This window comes from Equus caballus, chromosome 24 (assembly GCF_041296265.1).
Source record: "Equus caballus isolate H_3958 breed thoroughbred chromosome 24, TB-T2T, whole genome shotgun sequence".
Taxonomy (NCBI): domain Eukaryota; kingdom Metazoa; phylum Chordata; class Mammalia; order Perissodactyla; family Equidae; genus Equus; species Equus caballus.
In genome coordinates this window covers 59,882,468-59,909,568 of record NC_091707.1, presented here as the reverse complement: position 1 = coordinate 59,909,568, position 27,101 = coordinate 59,882,468, and the positions used below count along the sequence as shown (strand labels likewise).

At 60.6% G+C, this 27,101-nt stretch overlaps 4 gene segments (V, D, J or C); all 4 read left to right on the top strand.

Moving 5' to 3' along the window:
• The window catches only part of LOC100146538 (immunoglobulin heavy constant mu-like), a 95,806-nt gene extending 83,550 nt beyond the window's left edge, over window positions 1–12,256 (top strand). Inside the window, 6 exon segments of the C gene segment in view lie at window positions 7,114–7,410; window positions 7,496–7,837; window positions 8,159–8,476; window positions 8,643–8,975; window positions 11,749–11,864; window positions 11,979–12,256. Of these exon segments, the coding sequence occupies window positions 7,114–7,410; window positions 7,496–7,837; window positions 8,159–8,476; window positions 8,643–8,975; window positions 11,749–11,864; window positions 11,979–11,987 (1,415 nt within the window).
• LOC102149846 (immunoglobulin gamma-1 heavy chain-like) overlaps window positions 1–27,101 on the top strand; it is a 172,383-nt gene that overhangs the window by 2,192 nt on the left and 143,090 nt on the right.
• LOC102150085 (Ig gamma-2 chain C region-like) overlaps window positions 1–27,101 on the top strand; it is a 550,048-nt gene that overhangs the window by 478,421 nt on the left and 44,526 nt on the right.
• LOC138920576 (immunoglobulin heavy constant delta-like) lies at window positions 13–26,386 on the top strand. The segment is given in 8 exon segments: window positions 13–733; window positions 16,960–17,253; window positions 17,631–17,714; window positions 19,338–19,406; window positions 19,781–20,051; window positions 20,214–20,546; window positions 25,470–25,609; window positions 26,061–26,386. Coding segments are annotated over 4 exon segments (651 nt in total).

The following is a 27,101-nucleotide window of genomic DNA, read 5'->3' as shown; positions in this document are numbered from 1 at the left end:
GCTTATCAACTTTTCATTCATATTCATTTTCAAAGCAAGGTGTTTAAGAAATTAAACAGCTTTAGGGGCAGTTTGTCAAGGCATTCCTGTAACTTTTTTTTAATTGTTAGTCCTTCAAATGGTACTTAACTGAAACCATTTCCAACGCCCCAAAGCATTGCTTTTAGGATGGCTGTGTTCACAAATTTAGAGTTAGCTGATTTTCTCTTCATGATTAAGAGACACTTTGACATTCTGATAGAGTTGCCTTGTTTCAGTATTTTTCAAGACTACTTTTCAAGTATTCACCTTAGGACAAATTTCAGGTGAAATGTGTATAATTGTCTTGAGTTGTTTCAGTTAAATTATTAACTGAAATTATGAACTTGAATTATTTCAGTTAAATTCTTAACTGAACAATTAAATTGCTTCCGTTATGTTAGCTGGTGGATTAAGTGGAAACCTAGTCAGGCGTCGAACCGGGGGAACTCAGGGGCCCTTCAGAAGGACGGCTTCTGCTCTGAGGCATCGGCCCAACTTAGTTGAAGGAGCTCGGTGGAGGGTCTGAGAGGGCGCCCGCCAGGCCCGCCGTGGCTGGGGGTCCCTGGGACCACCTGGAGCCAGGAATGCGTGGTCGTGGCTTCTGCCGCCAGGCCAGCCGGCTAGTCACGAATCAGCCGTTTGGGATGGATTTGGAGGAATTCTTCCATGCCAAAGACCCCACGGGAGTCTCCAGTGACCAGGCACCGAGACGGTAAGAGAGAGGTAGCCACGGCTGCCAAATTCGCTGACCTAGAAAGTCTCTATTTGATGTTTTTGCTTCTACTTGAAGGGGACTCGCCCTTTAACAATGGCTCAGTGAAGACAGAGGTTGCTTTGTGTGAATGCCTTGAGTGGCCATTGTCTGGGTCACTCACACTTAACTTTCCCTAAAGAACACTTCAGAGAAGCGCGAGGAGCCGCCACCTTATTTATTAACTTTTGACAATCGGGCTCCCAATGCCTTCACATAGACAAGCACCGCTTACGTGGTCTTTGTTGAAGCTCTAAAGGCAACTCTGGGTTTTAGAAGATTATTGTGCATGAGAAAGTAGCGCACAGCTTCTAAAGAGCTTTATGGTGAAGAGCAGAATTCTAAGTGGCAAATTCAGACAAAATGCATTTCCTGGTCATTTTTCATGATTCTTATCTAGAGGGAATGTAGTTAAAGTCAGGGGCTTACTTTAGATTCAGAAGGGAGGAATTCGGGCGAAGGGCATGTGCCCAGGCGGGTGAAGGCACAGAGAGGGGAAAGCCCCAATGCTCTTCTCGGTGCAGAAGCAAGGCTGCCGACTCCAGAGCAAAGGAGGACTTTTTCGTTCTGATGATGGCAAATGCTCCTCAGTCCTCACAACATGTTTTAATGAGTTTAGGGTTGCCAGGAAGAATTTTACCCAGGTAGCTGAAGGGTGGTAGTGATCGATACATCTCTGGGAGCCAAAAGCAGGCTGAGACTGGGGTCGAGGAGCGAGGATTTGGGGTGCCCAGAGGAGACAGACGAAAAGGGATGCCCAAGGGTGGAGAAAAGCAAGGAGAGCAGCGGGAAGCAACTGAATCGAGGCTGAGCCCAGGAGTGCAGGATGCCTGATAAGACGCAGGACCAGCGGGCTTTCAGGACTGTACAGGGCTGCACCAGGCTGCCCAGAGCAGGACTGAGCTGAGCTGAACTCAGCGGGATTGAACTGGGCTTTCTGAGCCCAGCTGGGCTGAGCTGAGCTGCCTGAGCTGGGCTGAGCCAGGGTGAGCCGGGCTGAGCCGAGCTGAGCCGGGCTGAGCTGGTCTGAGCTGAGCTGGGCTGAGCTGGCTGAGCCCGGCTGAGCCGGGCTGAGCTGGGTTGAACAGGCTGAGCTGAGCCAGGCTGAACCAGGGTGAGCTGAGCTGGCTGAGCTGGGCTGAGCTGAGCTGGGCTGAGCCGGGCTGAGCGGGGCTGAGCTGAGCTGCCTGAGCTGGGCTGAGCCAGGGTGAGCCGGGCTGAGCCGAGCTGAGCCGAACTAAGCTGGGTTGAACAGGCTGAGCTGAGCCAGGCTGAACCAGGGTGAGCTGAGCTGGCTGAGCTGGGCTGAGCTGAGCTGGGCTGGGCTGAGCTGAGCTGGCCTGAGCTGAGCTGGGCTGAGCAGGGCTGAGCCGAGCTGGGCTGAGCTGGGGTGAGCCGGGCTGAGCCGAGCTGGGCTGAGCTGGGGTGAGCCGGGCTGAGCCGGGCTGAGCTGGTTGAGCTGAGCTGAGCTGAGCTGGGTTGAACAGGCTGAGCTGAGCCGGGCTGAACCAGGGTGAGCTGAGCTGGCTGAGCTGGGCTGAGCTGAGCTGGGCTGAGCCGGGCTGAGCGGGGCTGAGCCGAGCTGGGCTGAGCTGGGGTGAGCCGGGCTGAGCCGGGATGAGCTGGGCCGAGCCGAGCTGAGCTGGGCTGAGCTGGGCTGAGCTGGGCTGAGCAGAGCTGGGCTGAGCTGGCTGAGCCGGGCTGAGCTGAGCCGAGCTGAGCTGGTTGAGCTGAGCTGAGCTGAGCCGGGGTGAGCTGGGCTGAGCTGAGCTGAGCTGAGCTGAACCTGGCTGAGCCGGGCTGAGCTGGCTGAGCCGGGCTGAGCTGAGCTGGGGTGAGCTAGGGTGAGCTGGGCTGAGCTGGGGTGAGCTAGGCTGAGCTGAGCCGGGCTGAGCTGGGCCGAGCTGGGCCGAGCTGAGCTGGGGTGAGCTGGGGTGAGCTAGGCTGAGCTGAGCCGGGCTGAGCTGGGCCGAGCTGGGCCGAGCTGAGCTGGGCTGAGCCGGGCTGAGCTGGCTGAGCTGGGCTGAAGTGGCCTGTGCGGGCGGATCTGAGCCGGCTGAGCTGGGGTGAGCTGGGCTGAGGTGAGCTGAGCTGGGCTAGGGTAAGCTGGGCTGAGCTGAGCTGGGCTGAGCCAGGGTGAGCTGGGCTGAGCTGGCTGAGCTGAGCTGGGATGAGCTAGGGTGAGCTGCGCTGAGGTGAGCTGAGTTGGGCTGAGCTGGCTGAGCCGGTTTGAATGGACTGAGCTGAGCTGGGGTTAGCCAGGCTGAGCAGAGCTGAGCCAGTCTGAACCTGGGTAAGCTGGGCTGAGCTGGGCAGAAGTGGGCTGAGCTGGGCCGAGCTGGGCTGGGCTGAGCCGGGCTGAGCCGGCTGAGCTGGGCTGAGCTGGCTGAGCCGGGCTGAGCCGGGTTGAACAGGCTGAGCTGAGCCAGGCTGAACCAGGGTGAGCTGAGCTGCCTGAGCTGAGCCGAGCTGGGCTGAGCTGCGCTGAGCTGAGCTGAGCTGAACCGGGGTGAGCCGGGCTGAGCTGGGCTGAGCTGGCTGAGCCGGCCTGAGCCGGGCTGAGCTGGGTTGAATAGGCTGAGCTGAGCCAGGCTGAACCAGGATGAGCTGAGCTGGCTGAGCTGAGCCGAGCTGGGCTGGGCTGAGCTGAGCTGGGCTGAGCTGGCTGAGCAGGGGTGAGCCAGGCTGAGCCGGGCTGAGGTGAGCTGAGCTGGGCTGAGCTGAGCTGGGGTGAGCTAGGGTGAGCTGGGCTGAGCTGGGGTGAGCTAGGCTGAGCTGAGCCGGGCTGAGCTGGGCCGAGCTGGGCCGAGCTGAGCTGGGCTGAGCCGGGCTGAGCTGGCTGAGCTGGGCTGAGCTGGCTGAGCCAGGCTGAGCCGGGTTGAACAGGCTGAGCTGAGCCAGGCTGAACCAGGGTGAGCTGAGCTGGCTGAGCTGAGCCGAGCTGGGCTGAGCCGGGCTGAGCTGGGCTGAGCTAGGCTGAGCTGAGCCGAGCTGAGCTGGGCTGAGCTGGTTGAGCTGAGCTGGCTGAGCCGGGGTGAGCCGGGCTGAGCCGGGCTGAGCCAGGCTGAGCTGGGTTGAGCTGAGCCGAGCTGAGCTGGTTGAGATGAGCTGAGCTGAGCTGAGCCGGGGTGAGCTGGGCTGAGCTGGTCTGAGCTGAGCTGGGCTGAGCTGCGCTGAGCTGAGCTGAGCTGAACCTGGCTGAGCCGGACTGAGCTGGGCTGAGTTGGCTGAGCTGGGCTGAGCCGGGCTGAGGTGAGCTGAGCTGGGCTGAGCTGAGCCAGGGTGAGCTATGGGGTGAGCTGGGCTGAGCTGGCTGAGCTGAGCTGGGGTGAGCTGGGCTGAACTGGGGTGAGCTAGGCTGGGGTGAGCTAGGCTGAGCTGAGCTGGGCTGAGCTGGCTGAGCTGCGCTGAGCTGGCCTGTGCGGGCTGATCTGAGCCGGCTGAGCTGGGGTGAGCTGGGCTGAGGTGAGCTGAGCTGGGCTGAGCTGCGCTGAGCTGAGCTGAGCTGAACCTGGCTGAGCCAGGCTGAGCTGGGCTGAGCTGGCTGAGCTGGCTGAGCCGGCCTGAGCCGGGCTGAGCTGGGTTGAATAGGCTGAGCTGAGCCTGGCTGAACCAGGGTGAGCTGAGCTGGCTGAGCTGAGCCAAGCTGGGCTGAGCTGAGCCGAGCTGGGCTGAGCTGGGCCGAGCTGGCTGAGCCGGGGTGAGCCGGGCTGAGGTGAGCTGAGCTGGGCTGAGCTGAGCCAGGGTGAGCTACGGCGTGAGCTGGGCTGAGCTGGCTGAGCTGGGCTGAGCTGAGCTGGGGTGAGCTAGGGTGAGCTGGGCTGAGCTGGGGTGAGCTAGGCTGAGCTGAGCCGGGCTGAGCTGGGCCGAGCTGGGCCGAGCTGAGCTGGGGTGAGCTGGGGTGAGCTAGGCTGAGCTGAGCCGGGCTGAGCTGGGCCGAGCTGGGCCGAGCTGAGCTGGGCTGAGCCGGGCTGAGCTGGCTGAGCTGGGCTGAAGTGGCCTGTGCGGGCGGATCTGAGCCGGCTGAGCTGGGGTGAGCTGGGCTGAGGTGAGCTGAGCTGGGCTAGGGTAAGCTGGGCTGAGCTGAGCTGGGCTGAGCCAGGGTGAGCTGGGCTGAGCTGGCTGAGCTGAGCTGGGATGAGCTAGGGTGAGCTGCGCTGAGGTGAGCTGAGTTGGGCTGAGCTGGCTGAGCCGGTTTGAATGGACTGAGCTGAGCTGGGGTTAGCCAGGCTGAGCAGAGCTGAGCCAGTCTGAACCTGGGTAAGCTGGGCTGAGCTGGGCAGAAGTGGGATGAGCTGGGCTGAGCTAGAGTAAGCTGGCTGAGCTGGGCGGAACCAGGCTGAGCTGGCTGAGCCAGGGTGAGCTGGGTGAGCTGGGCTGAGCTGAGCTAGGCCAGGCTGGGCTGAGCTGGGCTGAGCTGTGGTGAGCCAGGCTGCGGCAGGGTGAGCCAAGTTGAGCCAGGCTGAGCTGGGCTGAGCTGGGTTGAACAGGCTGGGCTGAGCTTGGCTGAGCTGGGCTGAGCTTAGCTGAACCAGGATGAGCTGGCTAAGCCGGTAAGCTGGGGTGAGCTAGGCTGAGCCGGGGTGAACTAGGTTGAGCTGAGCTGGGCTGAGCCAAACTGAACCGAGCTGAGCTGGGCTGAGCTGAGCTGGGATTAGCCAGGCTGAGCTGGGCTGAACTGACTGAGCCAGGGTGAGCTGGGCTGAGCTGAGCTGGGCTGAACTGGGCTGAGCCGAGCTGAGCTGCAGTGAGCTGGCTGAGCCGGGTGAGCTGGGCTGAACCAGGCTGAGCTGGGCTGAGCTGAGCTGAGCTGGGCTGAGCTGGGCAGAACTGGGATGAGCTGGGCTGAGCTAGAGTAACCAGGCTGAGCTGGGCTGAGCTGGCTGAGCTGAACTGAACCAGGCTGAGCTGGGCTGAGCCAGGTTGAACGGGCTGTGCTGGGCTGAGCTGATAGGGGCCTAACCAGGATGAGCTGGGCTGAACCAGCTGAGCTAGGGTGAGCTGAGCTAAGCTGAGCTAAGCTGAGCGGGGCTGAGCGGAGCTGAGCTGTAGTGTGCTGAGGTGAGCTGGCTGAGCTGGGCTGAGCTGGGCTGAGCTGGGCAGAACTGGGATGAGCTGGGCTGAGCTAGAGTAACCAGGCTGAGCTGGGCTGAGCTGGCTGAGCTGAACTGAACCAGGCTGAGCTGGGCTGAGCCAGGTTGAACGGGCTGTGCTGGGCTGAGCTGATATGGGCCTAACCAGGATGAGCTGGGCTGAACCAGCTGAGCTAGGGTGAGCTGAGCTAAGCCGAGCTAAGCTGAGCTGGGCTGAACGGGGCTGAGCGGAGCTGAGCTGTAATGTGCTGAGGTGAGCTGGCTGAGCTGGGCTGAGCTGGGCTTGGCTGAGCTGGGCTGAATGGGGCTAAACAGGGCTGAATGGGGCTGAGCCGTGCTGAGCTGGGCTAGGCTGGGTTGAGCTCAGCTGACCTGGTTGAAATCGACTGAGCCAAGCTGGGCTGGGCTGCGCTGGGCTGTGATGAGCTGAGGTGAGCCGGGCTGAATCTGGCTTGGTGGGTTGAGCTGTGTTAACCAGGGTAGGCTGAACTGGGTCCTGCAGAAATGGACTAGCTGAACTGACTTGACTGGAACAAGTTTGAAGAGCTACTCTGGGCTCAAGTGACCTCGTCTGGGCTGTGTGGGTCTAGTTGCGCTGAGCTGGCCATGCAGGACCATGCTTGCCAGCACTGTGCTGACCTCAGTGACCAGGTCGTGCTAAGGATGGGTCAGGCTGTGTTGGCATCTGTCCCACCGTCACATACACATCCTCCTTCCAACCCCAGACACATGGGCAGGGCTCCAGTGTGGCTGAGCGGTGGGGCAGGGAGGGCTGGGCTGGTGGGGGGCTTCTCTCCTCCCTGGAAGCCTGCCTCACCAGTGGCTCCCTGTGCTTGGGGCTGAGTATGCCCCCCGCAGCTCCAGTGTCTCAGAGGGAAGGTAGAGCTGGTCCCTGAGTGCAGGCACAGCCGTGCTATCGGAGGGGAGCGAGACCCTCCTGCTCCAACAGGGAGCACCCCTCGTCCTCCGACGAGCTCGGAGCTGGGCTCCTGCGGCAGGCCGGGGGTCAACAGTAACCTCCCCACACCCCCAGCAGGCTTATGCCAGGACCCCGGGCCTCGCCTCAGCCACACACCTCACTGTTGGCCATGTCAGGCCAGGCCTGGAGGCCTGCAGAGGGCTGGGCCCTGGAGGGGCAGCGGCCGTGCCATGGGGCTAGAGAAAGCTGGTCTGACACCAACCAGCAGAGCACGAGAAGACACCTTCTCACCCACCCCCCTTCTCTTTTGTCCTCTCTCGGGTCTTCAGAGAGTACGATGACCCCAGATCTCTTCCCCCTCGTCTCCTGTGGGCCCTCTCTTGATGAGAGCCTGGTGGCTGTGGGCTGCCTAGCCCGGGACTTCCTACCCAACGTCATCACCTTCTCCTGGAACTACCAGAACAACACTGTAGTCAGATCCCAGGACATCAAGAACTTCCCGTCGGTCCTGAGAGAGGGCAAGTACACGGCCAGCTCCCAGGTGCTCCTGCCCTCCGGGGACGTCCCCCTGGTATGCACTGTCAACCACTCCAACGGCAACAAGAAAGTGGAAGTGAGGCCCCAAGGTGAGAGCTGGCCTCCTCCCCGGGGCTGGATGGGTGGAGTCGGGGAGGGGCTGCACCAGGCTAACACCTCGTCCCCTGTCTCCAGTACTCATCCAAGACGAGTCCCCAAATGTGACCGTCTTCATCCCGCCACGCGATGCCTTCACCGGCCCTGGCCAGCGCACATCCAGGCTCGTCTGCCAGGCCACGGGCTTCAGCCCCAAGGAGATCTCTGTGTCCTGGCTGCGTGATGGAAAACCCGTGGAGTCAGGCTTCACCACGGAAGAGGTGCAGCCCCAGAACAAAGAGTCCTGGCCGGTGACCTACAAAGTCACCAGCATGCTGACCATCACCGAGAGCGACTGGCTCAACCAGAAGGTGTTCACTTGCCATGTGGAACACCAACAGGGGGTCTTCCAGAAGAACGTGTCGTCCATGTGCAGCCCCAGTGAGTGGTCCTGTCCCGAGTGCAGCCCCTCCAGGGTGGGGACCCCCCACACACAGGTGTCCACTCAGGCCTGCAGATGCCACCCCAGACATGGCCAGCTGCTCCCCGAGCCTTGGCTTCCCAGAGCGGCCAAGGGCAGGGAGGGGCTCATGCAGGTCAGGGAGGGGTCACCTGTCAGATGGGGGCCCAGCGTCCTCCTCCAGCAGGACCCCGGGGCTCGGGAGGGCTCAGCAAAGTCAGTCCCTGCTCTTCGGGGAAAACTATACCTTCTCCTGATGTCACATTCAGCCAGTCACTCAAACCCACTCTCTCTGACTCCAGATTCACCTGTCCCCATCAAAATCTTCGCCATCCCTCCCTCCTTTGCTGGCATCTTCCTCACCAAGTCGGCCAAGCTGTCCTGCCAAGTCACAAACCTGGGCACCTATGACAGCCTGAGTATCTCCTGGACCCGCCAGAATGGTGAGATTCTGAAAACCCACACCAACATCTCTGAGAGCCACCCCAACGGCACCTTCAGCGCCCTGGGCGAGGCCACCATCTGCGTGGAAGACTGGGAGTCGGGCGACGACTACATATGCACAGTGACCCACACAGACCTGCCCTTCCCGCTGAAGCAGGCCATCTCCAGGCCCGACGGTAGGCTCTCCCTGTCCCTTCCCTCTGCCCCCAGGACTCTCCCATGGCCTCCGGGAGTCTGGAGATGCCACGGGCAGGGCCAGGGAGCACCCCTCTGCTCCTCCATTGTAGGGAGACGAATCCCACTGGCCCCCGACCTGAGCTCACCACTCTCTCTCCTCCACAGCAGTTGCCAAGCACCCGCCCTCCGTCTACGTGCTGCCACCCACCCGGGAGCAGCTGAGCCTGCGGGAGTCGGCCTCAGTCACCTGCCTGGTGAAGGGCTTCTCACCCCCGGACGTGTTCGTGCAGTGGCTGCAGAAGGGGCAGCCCCTGTCCTCCGACAAGTATGTGACCAGCGCCCCGATGCCTGAACCCCAGGCCCCAGGCTTGTACTTCGTCCACAGCATCTTGACCGTGAGCGAGGAGGACTGGAGCTCTGGGGAGACATACACCTGCGTCGTGGGCCATGAGGCCCTGCCCCACGTGGTGACCGAGAGGACCGTGGACAAGTCCACTGGTAAACCCACCCTGTACAACGTGTCCCTGGTCATGTCTGACATGGCCAGCACCTGCTACTGACCTGGTCCACCCTGCGCAGGGGTACCTGGAGTCTCTGGGGGACCCATCGCTCTGTGTGTGCATGCATGCAGACTAACCATGTCAATGGGGTGAGGTGTTGCATTTTATAAAAATTAGAAATAAAAAGATCCATTCAAAAGATGCTGGTCCTGAGTGAGCAATGCTCTCGCCTGCCGGAGCCACGGCTGTGCTGCCCACACCCCGCAGACCACCCTCTCCAATCGCCCTGCCTCGCCCACCCACCCCCCACCGGCCTTGGGAAGCCCCTGCCTTCCTTGCTGACTGAGCCCACGCTCACCGCTCCTCTAGCTGCTTCCATGGCCACACGGGCTCAGGGGTGTGCAACACACACATGCTCACATGCACACACACAGACACTTGCACAGACATGCACACACAGAGACACAGATGCACATAGACACAGACACATGCGTACATGTGGACATACACATACATAGACACACAGGCACATGGACACATGCCCAGACATGGACACGTGTACACATGGAGACAGGGATGCATGTGGACAGACACATACACATGCACACATGTGCACATAAATGCACAAGGATGCACACACACACAGAGATACACATGAATATATGCACACATGCACAGACATGGACACATGTACACACAGAGACACACATTCCTATGGACACAGAGGCACACACATGCACATGGATATACAGGCATGCACAGACATGAACACATGTCCACATAGAGACACACGTATTCATATGGTCACACACAGAGACATGCACATGGACACACACATACGCAGACATGGACACGTACACACAGAAACACACATATTCATACGGACACACAGAGACACAGACATGGAATTATGTGCACACAGAGATACAGATGCACATGGACACAGACGCACATGCACATGGACATACACACACAGATATATACACACAGAGACACGCACATGCACATGGACATGCGCACACACAGAGACACACCCACACAGATGTATATATGGACATGTTTTCACTCACACACATGAACACATACAGACACACACTCATATGTGCAGACACACATGGGCACATGCACGTGGCCACTCGCCTACAGACACACATGAACACATGCTTGCTCATGGACTCTCGCGTGGACAAGACATGGGCACACACTGACATGCACACACATGGGCACACAGACATATGGACACAGATATACACACATTCACACGCACGCACACACAGACATGTGGCACATACACACACACAGGCACACATGCACTCATGGATGCCAACTCTTGCATGCCCGCAGTCCCTCTGCCCCTTCGGCAGGTGTTCCTGCCCTCTCTGGCAGTCTCTCTCTCTGCACTGTGCTGGCTGCAGGGCTTCCTGCCCAAGGCTCTGCCTGTCCTTCTGTCTCAGCTTGAACATGCATCCATGGGCCAGCCCAGCCTGGACTCTGACCAGGGCCACCATCCCCAGGTCCACGGCAAAGGGCTCAGAGAGCCACACGGGGCCTGCCAGCTATGGCTCCTGAGGGAAGCCCTGGACCGTGTCCAGGAGGGGTGCCCCTCCAAGTCCATGCTGTTGACGAAGGCTGCAGACCCCTGGCACCCAGCTGCAAACAGAGCTGAGGCGTTTCCTGACAGAGCAGGCAGTGCCCGGATGTTGGCCCAGAGGCAGGGAGGCCAGCCCTGGAGGCTCCTCCTTGCAGTCGGAGGCTGCAGGGACCCCCATTGGAGCAAAGTCTGCTCCTACAAACACTCTGCCCTGGAGATGGTGGGAAAGGAGACGGCCCTAGAGCAGAGAGCCCGATGGCAGGAAGGGGAGCAGGGCCCAAGTGGGGCCCCCACTCCCAACAGACTTCACTGTCCCCCCAGGGACGTATCTGTGCAGGGCTGCAGATCCCACTGAATGTCCTCAGTCTGTGCATCCCAACATCACTCTCCTGGGGCCTCAGGTGTCTCACCCCTCAGTGCCAGAGTCATGAGTCCTAGTGGGACAGACAAGCCGGCCAGGGGCCCACATGGCCTCTCATAAGTGCTGTCCTCTCCAAGAAAGAGAGAGAGCAGGAGTCCCCCTGAGAAAGCAAGGCGGGGCTCCTCGGCCCCGACATCTGCCTGCCTCCCCTCACTGGCCAGGCGACTGCCCACCCCAAACCACAGCTTTCCTCCCCTCCCACTCCCTGCCTCCCAGCCCCAAGGGCCCTGGCTGGGCCACCCCCTCATCAGAAGAGTCCAGGACACCCTGGGGTCCCCACCTCTGACCCCAGCCCCGGCCACAACCTGCACCACTGTGTGTCTGTGTTGCTGCTTCTGCCACATTCCCTGCCACCCCGGGGATCCTAGCACAAGGTGCTCGGGGTCACTGCCCCGCTCAGCCTTGGTCAAGCTCTGAATCCCCCAGCCCACGCCCACTCCTGGCCCCTACATAGGGCTGTCAGGGCCCAGCTCGTGCCTGGCTTAGACCCTTCCTGGCAGAGCCCAGGAGTTCCCAGGCCCACAAGGCAGGTGCCCAGGGGCCTGCGGGGTCAGGAAGGCCTTGTGCACGCCCTGGACGCCACTCTGCACACCCCCTCCCTCCCGCCCTCCTGCTTCCACTGCCCCCACCCCACTTGGCCCTCCTCGTGGGCAGCACAGCCGAGGGGCCACAGGTGGGCTTGGATGACAGGCGGCCCCCGGGGTGGGCTTTGCTGGTGCTCACCTGGAGCCTGACCCCGCTCTGCTGTGTCCCCTGCAGAGGGGGAGGTCAGCGCCGAGGAGGAGGGCTTCGAGAACCTGTCGGCCATGGCCTCTACCTTCATCGTCCTCTTCCTCCTGAGCCTCTTCTACAGCACCACGGTCACCCTGTTCAAGGTAGACTGGCCGGCGGGGGCGGGAGGGGCGGAGGGCAGAGACCCCAGGCTGCATGTGACCCACCTTCATTCCCAAGGGTGGGAAAGCAACTCACACTCTCTCTGTGGCCTGCAGGTGAAATGACCCACCAACAAAGGACATGAGAGACCAGAGACGGACCCAGGAGGGCTGCCATCGTCGGGCCTGGGGTCCCCGGCCTGTGTGGCCTGTCGACTTGCCCTTAAATCTCCCCACGTCGCCCTCCAGCTTCCAGCTCTAAGACATAGGCTTCTCTCTACAGACCGGAGGCCATGGACATGTGTGGAGCCGCAGCCGCGGGCTCTGCCCCAGTATTGCTTTGCAATGTATGCACATGTCGCCTTGAATAAATGTGCCTATTGGGTCTTGTGAAACGGCTTGCTTGGAAGGTGTTTTTCCCGAACCGCACTCCCTGTGTGTTGTGTGAGCATCTCGAGGGGTGAGACTCGTTCTAAAGGGTGCGGTGGAGAGCAAGTCCTGGCTCCACACACGCCTGCCTGGGGATGTGCCCCAAAGGGGCCTCGCGCACTGGACCCGGCTCTCAGGGCTTGTCCAGCCTGATGAAGGCACACGGCTGGGCTGGAGAGAACTCCAGGCCTGGTCTCCCTAATGCAATGGGGAATTGTTAGGCCCAGGCCTGGGCCTCAGGGGTCCCTGTGTGCTGTCAGCAGGGGTCTTTTCCCCGCGAGTACCAGAGGGTGTGTAGTCACCTTATTGCCATTCCTAGCAAGCCCGGCCACTTCCAGGTCTTGACTCAGCCTCCGCAGTGTGTGGGGTGGGCCGGTGGGCATCAGGAGGAGTGCTGGGCTCTGCGTGCTCTGACTGTGGCTTGCAGGAGCCCGGGGAGCCCACCCCTCAGCCTGGGGCCGGACAGTGACAGGAGTGTGGAAGTTGGAGAAGAAGTTTCGGTGAACCAGTTAGGAGCGTACATGATGGGAGAGGCAGGAGCTCAGGGGAAAGACTCCGTCCATCCGTCCATCTGTGATTTGCACCAAAAGGAAGGGCCGCAGCAGCCATGCCCAGGAGCAAGGGTGAGCAGGGAGACTCCGAGGAGGCAGGAGCTGATTGCAGGGTGGGAAATTAGCACTTGGAGACAGGAGCTGTGCAAAGGGGAAGTGGGGACACATGTCAGGGGCTCGGTCGGTCACAGTGCAGACAGCGGGACGTGGCCCACAGGTCATGGAGAAGTCCAGCGAAGGTCTGGGTAGAGGTGGGCAGTGGGAGATGGCAAAGAGCATCCAGCAGATCCCAAAGACCCAAGCAGGGGGAATCTGTGATGGCACCTGGCGAGGACGGGTCTTCTGAGCGGGACCCCCAGGAGGGGGCAATTTCAGGGTATGGGTACTGAAGAGCAGCCTGGAGTTTGCAGGGCCAGCTGTCATGCAGTGTCTGGGGCCTGTGCGTTGGCCTGGCCCTGAAGGGGTGAACGTCCAAGAGAGATTTGGGAGTGGACGTGTGTCCCAAGGGAAATCGTCCCCAGCCTGGGCTCTGAGTGGGCTGCCTTAGGCTTCGGCTCTGTTCTGGTTAAATGGATCTGGCAATGGATCTGGCGGGAGCTCAACCTCACAGGCTGGGGGAGACCTGATGAGGGGCCCCAGGTGGCACAAGGCACATGCTGTAGACTGCGGGACTCTCATGCAGGCCGTGGGACACACCTGCGTTAGTGTCCGAGGGCTGTCACAACAAAGAACCACAGACCAGAAGCTTCAACAACAGACTTCCTGTCTCACAGTTCTGGAGCCTGGAAGTCAAAGGTGTCGGCAGGGCTGGCTCCTTCTGAGGCTGCCAGGGAGCATGAGCACCATGCTTCTTTCTGAGTTTCTGGTGGCTGCCGGCAACCCTTGGCCTTCCTGAGCTTGTGCAAGGATCACCCTGACCTCTGCGTGTGTCTTCACGTGACGTCTCCCTGTGTGTGTCTGTCTCCAAAGTCCCCTTTGTATAAGGACATGAGTCGTGTTGGAGTCGGGGCCCAACCTGATCCACTATGACCTCGTCTTGACTCACTAATTACATCCTTGGTGATCCTATTTCCACATAAGGTCACATTCTGGGGTTAGGACTTCAACATATAAATTGGGGGGATACAATTCAAGCCATAACAGTCCGCCCTCTAGTCCCTAAAAATTCCTGTTGTTCTCACATGTGAAATACCCCATCCCAACACCCCTATAACTCTTAACCCATGCCGGCACCAAATCAAAGCCCCAAATCTCATCTAAGTCCACCTGTGTCGGGTACAGGTGAGACTCCAGCAGGACTGATCCTGGGACAAAATCTTCTCCAGCTGTGGACCTATAAAATCAGACAAGCTATCTGCCTCCAAAATACGATGGTGGGACAGACACAGAGTAGACATTCTCCCATCCCAAGAGGGAGAAGTCAGAAGGAAGAAAGGTGTCACGAGTTCCAAGCAATGCTGAAGGCAGCAGGACAGACCCCGTTCCATTCTAAGGCTCAAGAAGGATCCTCTTTTGCTCAATGCTCTGTCCTTGGGGCCTGGCACAGCAGCCCCACACTTTGAGCCAGCCAGGGTGGCAGCTGTGTCCCTGAGGCCTGAGTCCTCTGTGCCCACTGTGGCAGCGGCAGCCCCGCCAGCCTCTGCACCTGGGGCTCTGCACTCAGTCAATCTTCCTCCCCTCCGTCCCATTTGCCCATTTCAGTCCAGGTGGGCATGTTCCTGTTGGCGTAAAATTCTCAAAACCCCTCTTGGCCTCCCATGCAGCTCATGGGGGTCCAAGCCAACAGACAAGAGGGTCCTCCAGCTCTTCCCGGGATGAGCACATCACTATTCCTGGCTCCTGACGACGTGGCCGATTGCATCCATGAGTCACACAACTAATGTCTTTAGCAAAAGAGGGTCCAGCCGCACCCTCAGCCCTGTTGTCTGGATAGACTGAGAGTTTTTCAGATCTTCAAGTTCTGAATGCTCTTTGCTTGCCTCATAGTTCCTCCTTCCATTTCTCGCTCTCCTTCCACCGTCTGCTACAAGCAGCAAGGAGAAGCGAGGCCGCCCCTTTCAACAGTTGGCTCGCAAGCCCCATTTGCACAAAACAGTAGCACACAATTCAGCCAAGTCTGAAGGTAATTGGAACAAGCATCGCCCCCTCCAGGTTCCAATGACAGATTCTTCATTTCCATCTGAGGCCTTGCCAGACTCACCCTTAATGTCCATCCTCCTACCAGCAGTCTTCAAGACAATTTGGCTTTCTCTAACGTGCACCTCAAGACTCTTCCACAGGCAGACCCGGGGCACAGGTGGTTAAGTTCGAGCACTCCTCATCGGTGGCCTGGGGTCCACAGGCTCAGATCTAGGGCTCAGACCTACATACCGCTCATCAAGCCATGCTGTGGCAGCATCCCACATACGAAATAGAGGAAGATTGGCAACAGATGTTAACTCAGGGCCAGACTTCCTCACCAAAAAAAACAAAAAAAAAACCTCTTCCAGCCTCTACCCGTCACCCAGTTCTAAAACCACCTCCACATTTCTAGGTGTCTGTTACATCACACCCCACTCCTGGTACCAAAATCTGTGTTAGTTTCGCATGGGCAGCCGTAACAAAGTCCCACGGCCTGGACGGCTGAAACAGCGCAGATGTCCTCTCTTAGTTCTGGAGGCCAGAGTCCGAGGTCAGGGTGTCACAGGGCTGGCTCCCTCTGACACCCTGAGGGGGAAGCCGGCCCAGGCCTCTGCAGCCCCTGCTTCTGGCGGTTGCTGGCAATCTTTGGCGTTCCTTGACTCATAGATGCATCACTCCCATCTCCGCTTCCATCTTCACGTGGTTCTGCCTGTACATCTCTGTGTCCAAACCTGCCTTTTAGAAGGACACAGTCATACGGGATTTGGAGCCCACCCTACTCTAGTAGGACCTCATCTTAACTTACTAATTGTATGCACCACGACCTTGTCTCCAAATAAGGTCACCTTCGGAGGTCCTGGGGCTCAGGACTTCGACATACGAATTTTGGGGGGACACAATTCAGCCTATGATGCCGTCCACGCCCACATCTCTCCAACAGTGCCATGGAGGGGGCCTGGCGGGGCTGAAGCCAAGAGCCATGCCAGCTCACGGCCGCAGGGCAACAAGGAGGGAGCAAGGGCAGCTCCCTGCAGGCGAGGGCTTCTGAGCTGGGCCAAGAAGGCCACCCAGGAAGTGGAGGGGAGATATGCCTGTGGAGAAGACTGGGAAAAAGATGGGGGCAGCCTGGCCAGGTGCTTGGGAGAGAGGGGCGGTGGGTTCTGCCCCCTGGGGCCATCAGGGACAGGGCAGGCTGAAGAGTAGAGAGTGGGCAGTCAGGCCAGAGGCTGGAGAGACACGGGAGGAGCTGAGGGGCCAGGAGAAAAGGTGCCCGTGAGGCTGAGAAGGAGCAGTGCCATCAGGGACCCCACGGTCACTCAGCTGCCCTGGGTCACTCGGGTCCCCAGGGAGAGGATGAGGAGGCTGGGAGACAGCCCATTAGGGAGTCACCCATTCTGGGACCTGCCACACCTGGGGCCCAGACCCAGAGGCCTGCAGGGTGCAACCCATTCCACCCAGGCTGACGGAGCCATCCGCCACGGCCGGGGACACAGACAAAGGCCTCGGTGAGGACAAGGTGCTCACAGGCTGCCCCAAGCAGCAGAGCCCCTGGGGGGAGGCACCTGGAACAGGAGGGTCCAATCCACCCGTTCCTCAGGGAACCACAGGGAAGTCTCACCACACGGTTCCTCCACCGGCGAAGGGACTGCACCTACCCTGCGGGGCGGCTGAGGAGCGGCCGAGGGCCAGAGCTGGGGGCCTGGGCATGGGGCGCACTGCCCCAGCCCGTCACTGAGAGCACTCCCTCAACTGGGGTGTCCCCACCTCCTCTCAGGGGTCTGGGCGGCACCAGCCCTGGTGCTGACTCGGCCACAGGCCCTGCAGTGGGAGAGCAGTTAGTCTACTCATGGGACAGGAGGGGCACCATGGGGGCACCAGCCACTCAGCCCAGCCGCCCCCCCTCCCGCCACACTCGCCCAAGGCCTCTCCCCAGTCCCCGTCCCCCTGTACCCTCAGGAGCTGCCAGGCTCACAGCCCGTGCTGTGTCTGTCTTGCAGGGTCCCTCGAAGATACAGCGGTAATCCCCCTGTTCTCAGAGTGCAAAGCCCCAAAGGAAGATGACGTTGTGAGCCTGGCCTGCTTGGTCAAGGGCTACTTCCCAGAGCCGGTGCAGGTCACTTGGGAGCCAGAGATGCAGAACCAGAAGCCATGGACCTTCCCGGCCATGAAGAAAGGACAAGAGTACATCCATGTCTTCTCCCTGACCACCTGGTGGAAGCCTGGCTCACACAGCTGCACAGTTCACCACAAAGCCTCCTCCTTCCGGAAGAAGATGACCTTCCAGGAGCCAGGTGAGTGGCCCTGAGATCTGTGAGGAAGGCCCTCTCATCTCCCCGACACCTTCTACCCAGGGCCTGACCCAAGGACCAAAGCAGGAACCGGGGCCACAGGGCGCCCACGGAGCCCCTCAGAGTGCCTCCCCTCCCCTAGGCCCCACCCTCCTTCAGCTGCCCTGTCAATCCAACATTCACATCCTTTCCTTGAGGAATCTGTCCCCAGGGTGCAAGAGGGCAGCAGGCTCAGAAAAGGCAGCGGCTGAGAGCGGGCCTGGGTGCTGCCCTGTTCCCCCCACGCCATCCCGCTCCCCACTCCTGCTCACCCCCAGTCTCTCCACCTACATCCACAAGGCTTTCTGATCTTCGGCTGCCCACTACTTCTCTCATTTCAGCATCCTGGGCACCTCAGAGGACCTCGGCATTACCTGTGACATCCAAGGAACCCACCCCAGCCCCCACCACTCTCAGGAAGTCAGGTGAGGAGTCCTCATCCCAGCAGACCCCTCCTGCCCGCCGTGCCCTCAGGCTGCCTCCTTCAGGCAGCCCTCCATGACTTCACTTGTGAGTCTTGAAGTCACACCCTGGTTAAGGAAGGGCAGGACACTGAACTGACATCTACTGAGCACCGACCACGTGCCAGGCCCTGTGAACAGGGGACCTGCCCTGGTCACACCACAGGAGCACAGTGGCGGGGGAGGGCCCGTGGTCCAGACCAGGACTCCCCTGGCCAAGGGCACGTGACGGGGCCTCACACGAGGACATGTTGCCAAAACAGCCAGGAGTGTGAGACTCAGTCCTGTGACACTTACGGAAGATAGGGTCCCCCCTGAAGGCCGGGGAGCCATGGGGGCCAGACCCAGGGGCTCACCACAGCAGGAGTCCTTCTCCACAAGGTGCCCCCACCTCTGCCTCCACCCAGCTGCGGTCCCCCCCGGTGGCGGAAGCCTGGCCCGGGGTCACACCCAGCCCTGTCTGCTGCCACGGGAAGAGGGTCCTCTCTCCTCTGAGCAGGGCAGCATCCACATGAGCAGACGTGGCTGGGGGAGTGTGCTGGACAATACCGGCGCAGCCCTCTGGGGTGCTGGTGGAGCTCAAACCAGGGGCCAGCAGCCGTGGCCTGCCCTGGCACCCTTGTGGGGGCCCCCCCACCCAGGTTGTTGGTCAAGATGCCCACACCCTAGGCCAGAATCTGCTCCTGCTGTCCATGTCCAGAAACACGACATTCCCCATCTCCAGACACTCCCAGCCTGCGGGCTCCACGTAGGCTGGTGGACACACAGGGGACGAGCAAATCTAGAGAGAGGTCAGTCCTCCAATGAGGATGTGGAGTGTGACCAGCCTCTAGCAGGGGTACAACTGGTCGCTCCCCGTCCTGAGTGCGTTGGTGCTTGGCCTGACCACAAAGCCTGCAGCCAAATCCTGGGGCCGGCAGCCTCACCCAGGAGGTGCTCCAAGATGACGCTGCAGACAGGCTGGGCCCCTTGCTCTGAGGCCGGGCGGACGTCCAGTGGAAGACGGTCCCTCGTGGGGCATGTCTGAGGTATGCTGACTCCATGAGCCGAGCCCTCCAAACAGGCTTGCCCCGCTCCACCTGGGAGAGCCGCACTGACCCCGACGCCACAAGGCTATCACACGGCCCACAGGCCAGAGCAGCCCGGAGCCTGTTTTCTATGACGCAGAAATGCTCTTCCCAGTTTTAGACAGACGGAGAAGGCGGAGGAGGAGGAGGAAGATGGAAACCCTATGCAGCTGCAGAGCCTAAAATATTGACTATCTGGCCCTGTATAGAACAATTTTGCCGACCCCTTGTCTGCTGCAAATCTGTGGCCTGATGACTCCCTGGCCGCTCACACCCTAAACTATAGAAGTGGTGGTCCTTGAACGCTTAGCACAGACACTCCCAGCCACCAAGTGGACAGTCAGGGTCCTGCCAGCACCTGAAGGCACATTCACAGAGCACTGACCAAGGGCTCAAGCGGTGGGGGTGGGTCTCAGGACCCCCAGAGGGTGACCGGGGCTGAAGGGCACGTAGGAGGCCACAGCTCCGACCACCAGTGGAGCCAGGAGGGGACCCTGCCTCACCTCTGACCTCCCCGCAGAGCCCTCCACCAGGCACACTCAGCCAGAAACCCAGAAGCCGAGAATCCCAGTGGACACCCCCCTCAAAGGTCAGTCCCTTGGGGCACAGAGTGAGGGGAGAAAGGAGAATGGCTCGGTGGCACCAGGGAAAACCTGACCTGCCAACGAGTCCCCAGCTGGTGACGGGAGGCCCCCCATGCACAGCGTTTCTAAGCAGCAGAGGCTGGGTCTGCTCTGGGGAGAACAGCCGGGCCTGGGGCCAGGCAGGGACCAAGAACACAGCACCACCCCCTGACCCCGATGCCACAGGCATCACTCACCCAGCCCCAGAACACGCCCCAGCCCTGACCCAGCCCCAGCCCAGGAACGGCCACTCATCCCACCAATCTTCCCCTCTCCTCTGGCAGAGTGTCAGAACCACACCCACCCTCCCAGTATCTACCTGCTGCACCCTCCCCTGCAGGGCCTCTGGCTCAAGGGAGAGGCCACCTTCACCTGCCTGGTGGTGGGGGATGACCTGAAGGACGCCCACTTGTCCTGGGAGCTGTCCGAGCGATCCAACGGGATGTTCGTGGAGAGCGGGCCGCTGGAGAAGCATACCAATGGCTCCCAGAGCCGGAGCAGCCGCCTGGCCCTGCCCAGGTCCTCATGGGCCATGGGGACCTCCGTCACCTGCAAGCTGAGCTACCCCAACCTACTGTCCAGCATGGAGGTGGTGGGGCTGAAAGAACACGGTGAGGCCGGCTCCAGGACGGGTAGGGGAGACAGGGCAGCCTCGGCTCCTTGCACCCCAACCCCAGCCCAGCCACTGCTCTGGCATCACCCTCGAGGAGAGGTCCATGGGGCTGGGACCTCAGCCTCCAGCAGCCAGAGCATGACCCAGCTTCTCCCCACAGCTGCCTCTGCACCCAGGAGCCTCACTGTCCACGCCCTGACCACACCGGGCCTGAACACCTCTCCCGGGGCCACCTCCTGGCTCCAGTGCAAGGTGTCCGGCTTCTCGCCCCCCGAGATCGTCCTCACCTGGCTGGAGGGCCAGCGCGAGGTGGACCCTTCTTGGTTTGCCACCGCACGCCCCACGGCCCAGCCTGGGAATACCACGTTCCAGACCTGGAGTATCCTGCTGGTCCCAACCATCCCGGGCCCTCCGACAGCCACCTACACATGTGTGGTTGGGCATGAGGCCTCCCGGCAGCTCCTCAACACCAGCTGGAGCCTGGACACTGGCGGTGAGTCACACAGAGGCACAGGGGCTTCGGTCCCCCAGAGCTGGGGTGGAGGAGCAGCCTCCCGGAGGAGCTGGGCAGCGGGGACTGTGGCCAAGGGTCTGCCCCACCCAGCCTGCTCAGTGTCTGGAGCACCAGGCTTCCGATGACCAACACCCATCCCTGCTCAACCCCTGACCTTGTGTACACACACCACGTGCTGGCCCAGGAGCGGGGGGGAGGTGGGTGTCGCCTCCGCCAGAGCCCAGAAAGCATCTGTTTCCCACGAAGACATGCCTGGTTGCTGGGCGCAGAACAGGGGCCTCTTCTGGGGTGGACGTGGGGGTGGTCACCCCAGACAGCTGCCTCCCCATGCCCCAAGACCACCACCAGTCCAGGAGCACAGTCAGCACCTTGGAAGCCAATACTCCCAGAAGCGGAGGCCTGACCGCTCGCTGACTAGAGGGGAGAGAGGGACAGAGACCCACCGGGATGGGGGCTCAGAGTGGGAGTCCAGGGCTCACCCTCCTCTCCAAGGCCTCTGCCAGGCCTCCAGGCTGCCCAGTCAGGGAGCAGCACCCAGACCAGCGCCCCCTCCTTGCCCGGCACAGCCTGATGGGATGGTGGTTGACACGCTGGGCCAGGCAGGCAGCAGGATGGCATGGAGTGGCAGGAAGGGGTGTAGCCCAGTGTGAGCTGGAGTCAAGGCCCCCAGGCCGCCCTGCGGGAGTCAACAGAAGAAATACCTAGTAGGGGCCCGAGTCAGCAAGAGGCAGGGCGGGGGCGAAGACTGTGCCAGGCTCCATGGGGCCAGGGCTGCTGGCTCGGGGACCTTGTGGGCAGCCCCAGCTTCCGCCACAGGCCTCTCTCAGGAGTGGAGGAGACTTCCAGACAACAGCACTGACCCCACTGTCTGACACAGGAGGGCCAACAGTGAGGGCATCCTGGTGGCAGCATCCCCTCTGGCCCCAGAGGGGTCCCCCAGAGAGGCAGCCACTCCTCAGCCCCCTGCCCGCCTGCCTCTGCCTCAGCAAGTCTCCCTTGAAGTTCCAGCCCCAGCTCTTGGCTACCCACAGCGTATCAGAGCCCCTTGTCCACAGAATGTTTTCAGGGCATTGCCCCCTCCCCATCCGGGTGCCGTCTGTGCTGGGCCATCTGTCACGGCTCATACTTCTCAGGCCTGTTGGTTCCCCAGTCATTGAAGTGGCCTCCTGACACTGTCCGTCTTTCCTTCCGTGGGGGGACTGGGGAGGACACTCCCTCGAGGGCTTCTGGAGGGCCAGGTCCTCGCTGACCTTCCTCCCCACACCCAGCAGACCGGCCACCCCCAGGCACAGACCACATGGTCCCATGTTGCAGGTGAGGCTGGACCAGCTAAGGCTAAGGCTAAGGCTGGAGGCTGATTGGCCCTCGTGCACAGAGCCCTGAGCTCCAGACCACGGGGTGTGCATGCCTGGGACACCCAAGCACTGGCATGTGCCCAGCGCTTTGAGAGACCAGGGGTGCCCAGGGGTCAGGCACGGGCTGGGGCATGGCCGCCTGGATCCACACACTGGCCCTCCACAGGCCTGTGGCATCTGTGGCTGCCGTGGCCATGGCCAGAATGAGTCGGGGCTGGGAGGTGCTCAGCCGGGCCTCTCCAGGAGCCCATGCATGTGAGCATGTGTGGAGAGGGGCAGGGGTGTGCAGGAGTGTGCGAGCCAGAGGATCGGCCCACCTCCCGGCACCCAGCACGGCCCTTGCCCTGCGCCCAAAGCTGCACGCAGCCACAGCTTTCAGGAGATGAGTCCTGTCCCCGGCGTGGCCTCAAGGCCTCCAGAGCCTTGTCCACCTGCCTGGGCCGTGCACTCTGGAGACAGGCTGGCGGCAGAGGCTGCAGGAGGCCTGGCCTGGTCCCCAGGGCTCCTCTGGGCATGAAGAGGAAGAAAGCCCTCCTCCAGGAGGCCACGCCCCTCACCAGCCCTGCTCCCCAGGGCTGAGCCATGAGGACAGGCTCAAGAAGGCAGCTGGGCCTCCCTGCCTGGACAGCTCCTCTAGCTGGGTGGGGGACAGCTGGAACTTCTCCCTACCCCCCAGCTGCCCCCCTGGCTGGATCACAGCCTCTCCCTCCCCCAGGCCCTGTCCCCTGCAGTTGAGGCTTTGCCTCCCCCAGGGGTCCTGGTTGCATTCCTCAAACGACCCCCAGGTTCTCCCTGTCCTGCTTCCACTGGCCTCTCCCTCCCTCTCATGCCCCTCTTCCCAAACAAGGTAATGTTTGCCATGTGCTTAGCACAGGTCTGGCAGGTGGGCCGCCTGCAGCAGCTGGCAGGCCCCTGTGGTCATCGTTCTTGTCACCACACCTGGAAGGCTGCCTCCCAGGAGCCCCCCTCCCTCCTGACCCCATCCTGCTCCTCGGCCTCAGCTCGGCCCCTCCCTACTGCTGCAAACCCCGTGCTGCCCTTCTCCTGGGAGGGCTGCATCTGCCCAGACCCATGGACAGAGCCCAGGGACCTCGCCCCTCCAGCCATCCTTGTGGCCAGTGACCCTTCAACTCCTGAACACCTAGAATCTTCCCGCTTCTTCTGCTGACCCTCGTCCCTCCCGCAGTGGTCACAATAGCCTCGCTGCCAGCTTTGTCCCCTCCAGCCCATCCTTCCTCAGTGGCCAAGGTGATCTTGTAAACACGCATCAGGTTCTGCTTCCAATTGGGATGTAGAAGGAAAGAAAGACCCATCGTGCATGGGTAACGAAAGGATGACACCAAATAAACTTTAAAAATCATGTTTATTTAAAGCCACTGGAGAGCTGAGGACTGGGAGAAGTCCAAATGACCTAAAGGCCTAGGCGAGAAGAGATTGTTGGCCACTTTATCCCCCCCCCCCCCCCCGGGCACAGGCAGACAGAGGCAGGGGTGCCCAAGAGAAGAGAGAGACATGAGGGGGTCAGCCAAGATTTTTGTGTCTGCTCAGACGGCCTGAGGGAGGGGGCGTGGATGAGCCCCACACGTCCCCTCCACCCACCGACTCCCCACACAGGACCCAGCCATGGGAGCAGCAGTGGGAGCAGAGCTGGACAGCCGCAGGAGACTTCCAGCCATGCATGAGGCCATGATCCGGAAGCCCCAGCAAAGGGAAAGACCAGACCACACCCAAGCATTTAGAGCCTTCGGCCAACTGTCTGCCACCCCGCCAAGCTCTATCCTGCTTCGAACACGAGACCAGCCCCCACCCTCCCTGCCAGGCAGAGGACAGGGTGTGCCTGCTCCGTGGAAGCTATGCACGTACATCCTACTCTAAGCTCTCTTGTCTGTTTGTTCACAATGTCCAGCACACAATAAAAAATTGTGAGATATGCAAAGAAGCAAAATCTTTCATCCATAATCAAGACAAAGAACGGCAAATAGAATTAGATCCAGAAGTGACAGAGGTTGGAATGAAAAGCAATTCCCATCGTGTCAACCCCAGCTGAAATTCCGTGTCCATGGCTTCCTTTTGCCCTATGGAGAAATTGCAGGTCCTGTCGCAGCATTTCCGGCCGTACCAGATGGACTGTCCACTGACCTGTTCTGCCGCGCTGTGAGTGAGGACGCCAACGAGGCACAACTTCTCTCTCCTGCAGCTCTTCTCAAGGCTGTTCCTCCTGCTGGAGGACCTTTCCCATCTCCTCATGCAGCCAACTCTGCCTGTCATTCACACCCCACAAACTCTCCCATGAGTCTGAGAAGACGTCCTTGACCCCCAGGGCTGGGTCACCGGGATCCGGCACACCTGATGGAGGGAGCACCGTATGGAGCTCTGTCCAGGCAGGACCGTCATCGTGTTTGGCTATCTGACTGACCCCCAGACCATTCACCATCCCATTCCAAGTGTCTGGAACAGGCTTTCTCAAATTCTCCGTGGCAAAGGACTGTTGATTTTGTTTTAATTTCTGATTCATCATGGACCAATACCTTTGTAGAATACAGTAGAATTTAATTGTGAGAAAAATGAAATGAATAGAAAAAGCAATGTACCAATTTTTTATTATTAGATTCAACAGATGGCCGTAAATGTGTGTGGTGCTCATGCAATGTCTGCACTTCCTTCCTGGGCCGGCGGCACCCACAGCCCCCAGGGTCAGTGGCCCTGCTCAAGCACACATGGGGCCTCCGTGAAAGCTTGAACAACTGGGAAATGCTCTGACGAGTGATGGGTCCCAGAACTTGAAGACCTCTGGCCTGCCCACAGGTTCTCCACAGAAGTGTGCTCCCCTGGGTCTGGACACTCCCGATTCCCTCCCATCTTGCCTTGGTCCCCTCACTCCACCTGCAGCAGGAATGACTTTTTTGATACCCAAATTTGGTCATAACATGCCCCTGCTTAAAGCCCTTCCATGGCTCCCTATTGTTCCCAGGATAAAACCTCCAGCAGGGCCTGGACGCTCTCTGGCCTCCTCCCCCGCCACATACCCTGAGCTCTCCTCTCCAACCACACTGGGCGCCCCTCTGCCCTCCTGCGGTCAGGCTTTCTCCCCAGACAGGGCTTTCGTGCCTGCTGTTCCTTCTGCTTAGAATGCTGTTCCCTCCTCTCTTTGTCAGGTTGGTACCATCTCATCTTTCACACCTCATCACAGCAGCCACTTCTGAGGGAGGCCCTCGCTGGTCAGCCTGCCTGGGCCGGTCCCTGTGTGTCTACATCAGCTTAAATGCCACCCTCCTCCCTCGTACCCTTGTCAGGCTGATGTGTTGACTCACGAGCAGGAGTGTTTGGTTCCCATCCGTCTGTCCCACTCCTGCTATGACCTGTGAGCCCCAGCGCCCAGTGCACGCCCAACCTGGAGAAGGCAGTTTGCAGATGCTTGTCAAGTGACTATGGGCAGGCAGGGGGGTTGGCGTTCAATGGGGCAGATGAGAGTCGCCTGGCCTTAGCTGCCCATGCGTGCTGTGCAGGGCAAGGCTGGACCATCTCACCCAGAGCCCATCCTTCCCAGGTCTGGCCATGACCCCAGAGAGCAAGGATGAGAACAGCGATGACTATGCGGACCTGGACGATGCCGGCAGCCTGTGGCTCACGTTCATGGCCCTCTTCCTCATCACCCTGCTGTACAGTGGCTTTGTCACCTTCATCAAGGTGAGGGGCAGGGACCCGGGCAGGCCGGGCTGTGCCGCTCGCTCACCAAGCAGCCAGCGCCCCCGTGTCCAGGGCTGGGGGCATGAGATGCCTTTCCAGGGATGCTGGAATCTGCCCAGGGTGCGCGAGGGGAGCTGGGAGGAGCGTGCAGGGCCGTTGGTGGGAGCCGCCTCTCCGCCCTTAGACGTAGGGCTGCGCCCTGCCCTCTACCCACAGCCCTCCTGGAGAAGAGGCGCTTCACACCCGCTCACGGGGGACAGGGAGGGTCGGATCCCTGGCTCGGCTGGGCAGACAGGACTTACACACAGGAGCCCGGGCCCAGTCCTCGGAGAACAGAAGCGAGGCCCTGCCCCCGGCCATGCCGTGTTCTCCGGGGACCCTGGTCCTCACTGTCCCTCCGCTGACCCCTCTGGCTGCCGGCACCTCCCTGACCCCTGGGCTCTTGCTGCAGGTGAAATAGCCCCGCCGGACAGTGGACGCCCTGAACTGCACAGAAGGGAAGCTTGGCCTGCGTGCCGTCCATCGCTGCCGGAGGGCAGCTGGCCTCCAACTCCGCCCTGCCTGGGGAGGCGCTCCCGCCCCACCTCCTCCCGGCCCGGCTCACCTCCACCCACCGCACCGCCCAGCACTCGACCCGGGAGGAGGGGCCACGGGGCAGGGCAGCAGGTCTCCACCGGCCTAGGCCTGTGCTTCCCCCAGAGCCAGTGGTCCTGACTGCAGCCCCCTGGCCTTCCCGCCACTCTGGCAGGCCCCATAAACACGCTTTGGCTCATTTCACCTGCCTCCTGTGTCTCTGTCCCAGCCATCTAGATCTGCCCCGGGACAGAGGACCCAGGGGACCGAGGGCAAATGTCACAGAATTCACACACACAGGATTGGGGTGCTGGTGGTGGCATGGCACAGAGCAGGGAGCTGCCACTGTGAGAAAAGCTGACAGCCTTTCTGCACTGAAGGGAATGGACTGAGAGGCCCTACTCCCCACGGCAAACACCCATGTGTGCGCTCACACAGGCAGCATACACACATGCATACATGCACACACATACACAGCTCACTCGTGCACATACGCGTGTGCACACATGCATAGATGTACACACATATGCATGCAGGTACACGTACATATGCAACCACACCTCTGCAACCACAGAATACACACACATGCACAAACACATGCAAGTGCAAAGGTGTGTGTACACATGCACGTGGTACATATGTGCTGGGCTGCAGGCACACACATGGACTCACACATGTGCACACAGGTAAGCAAACGCACATGTGATCATGCACACATGCACACATTAGAAGATGGCCTCAGGGTGAGAGTGCAAACAGCTCTTGTGTGTCCCATGCCACATCTTACTGTCTGCACAACCTAGAGAAGACCCCCAACCTCCCCATGAGGCCATTCTCTCCGTGGGGGAAAGCGCAGCCCTCACGTGGAGTGGGACGAGGAGTGAATGAAGTGACGCCCAAAGGGGCTTGGAGGAGACCT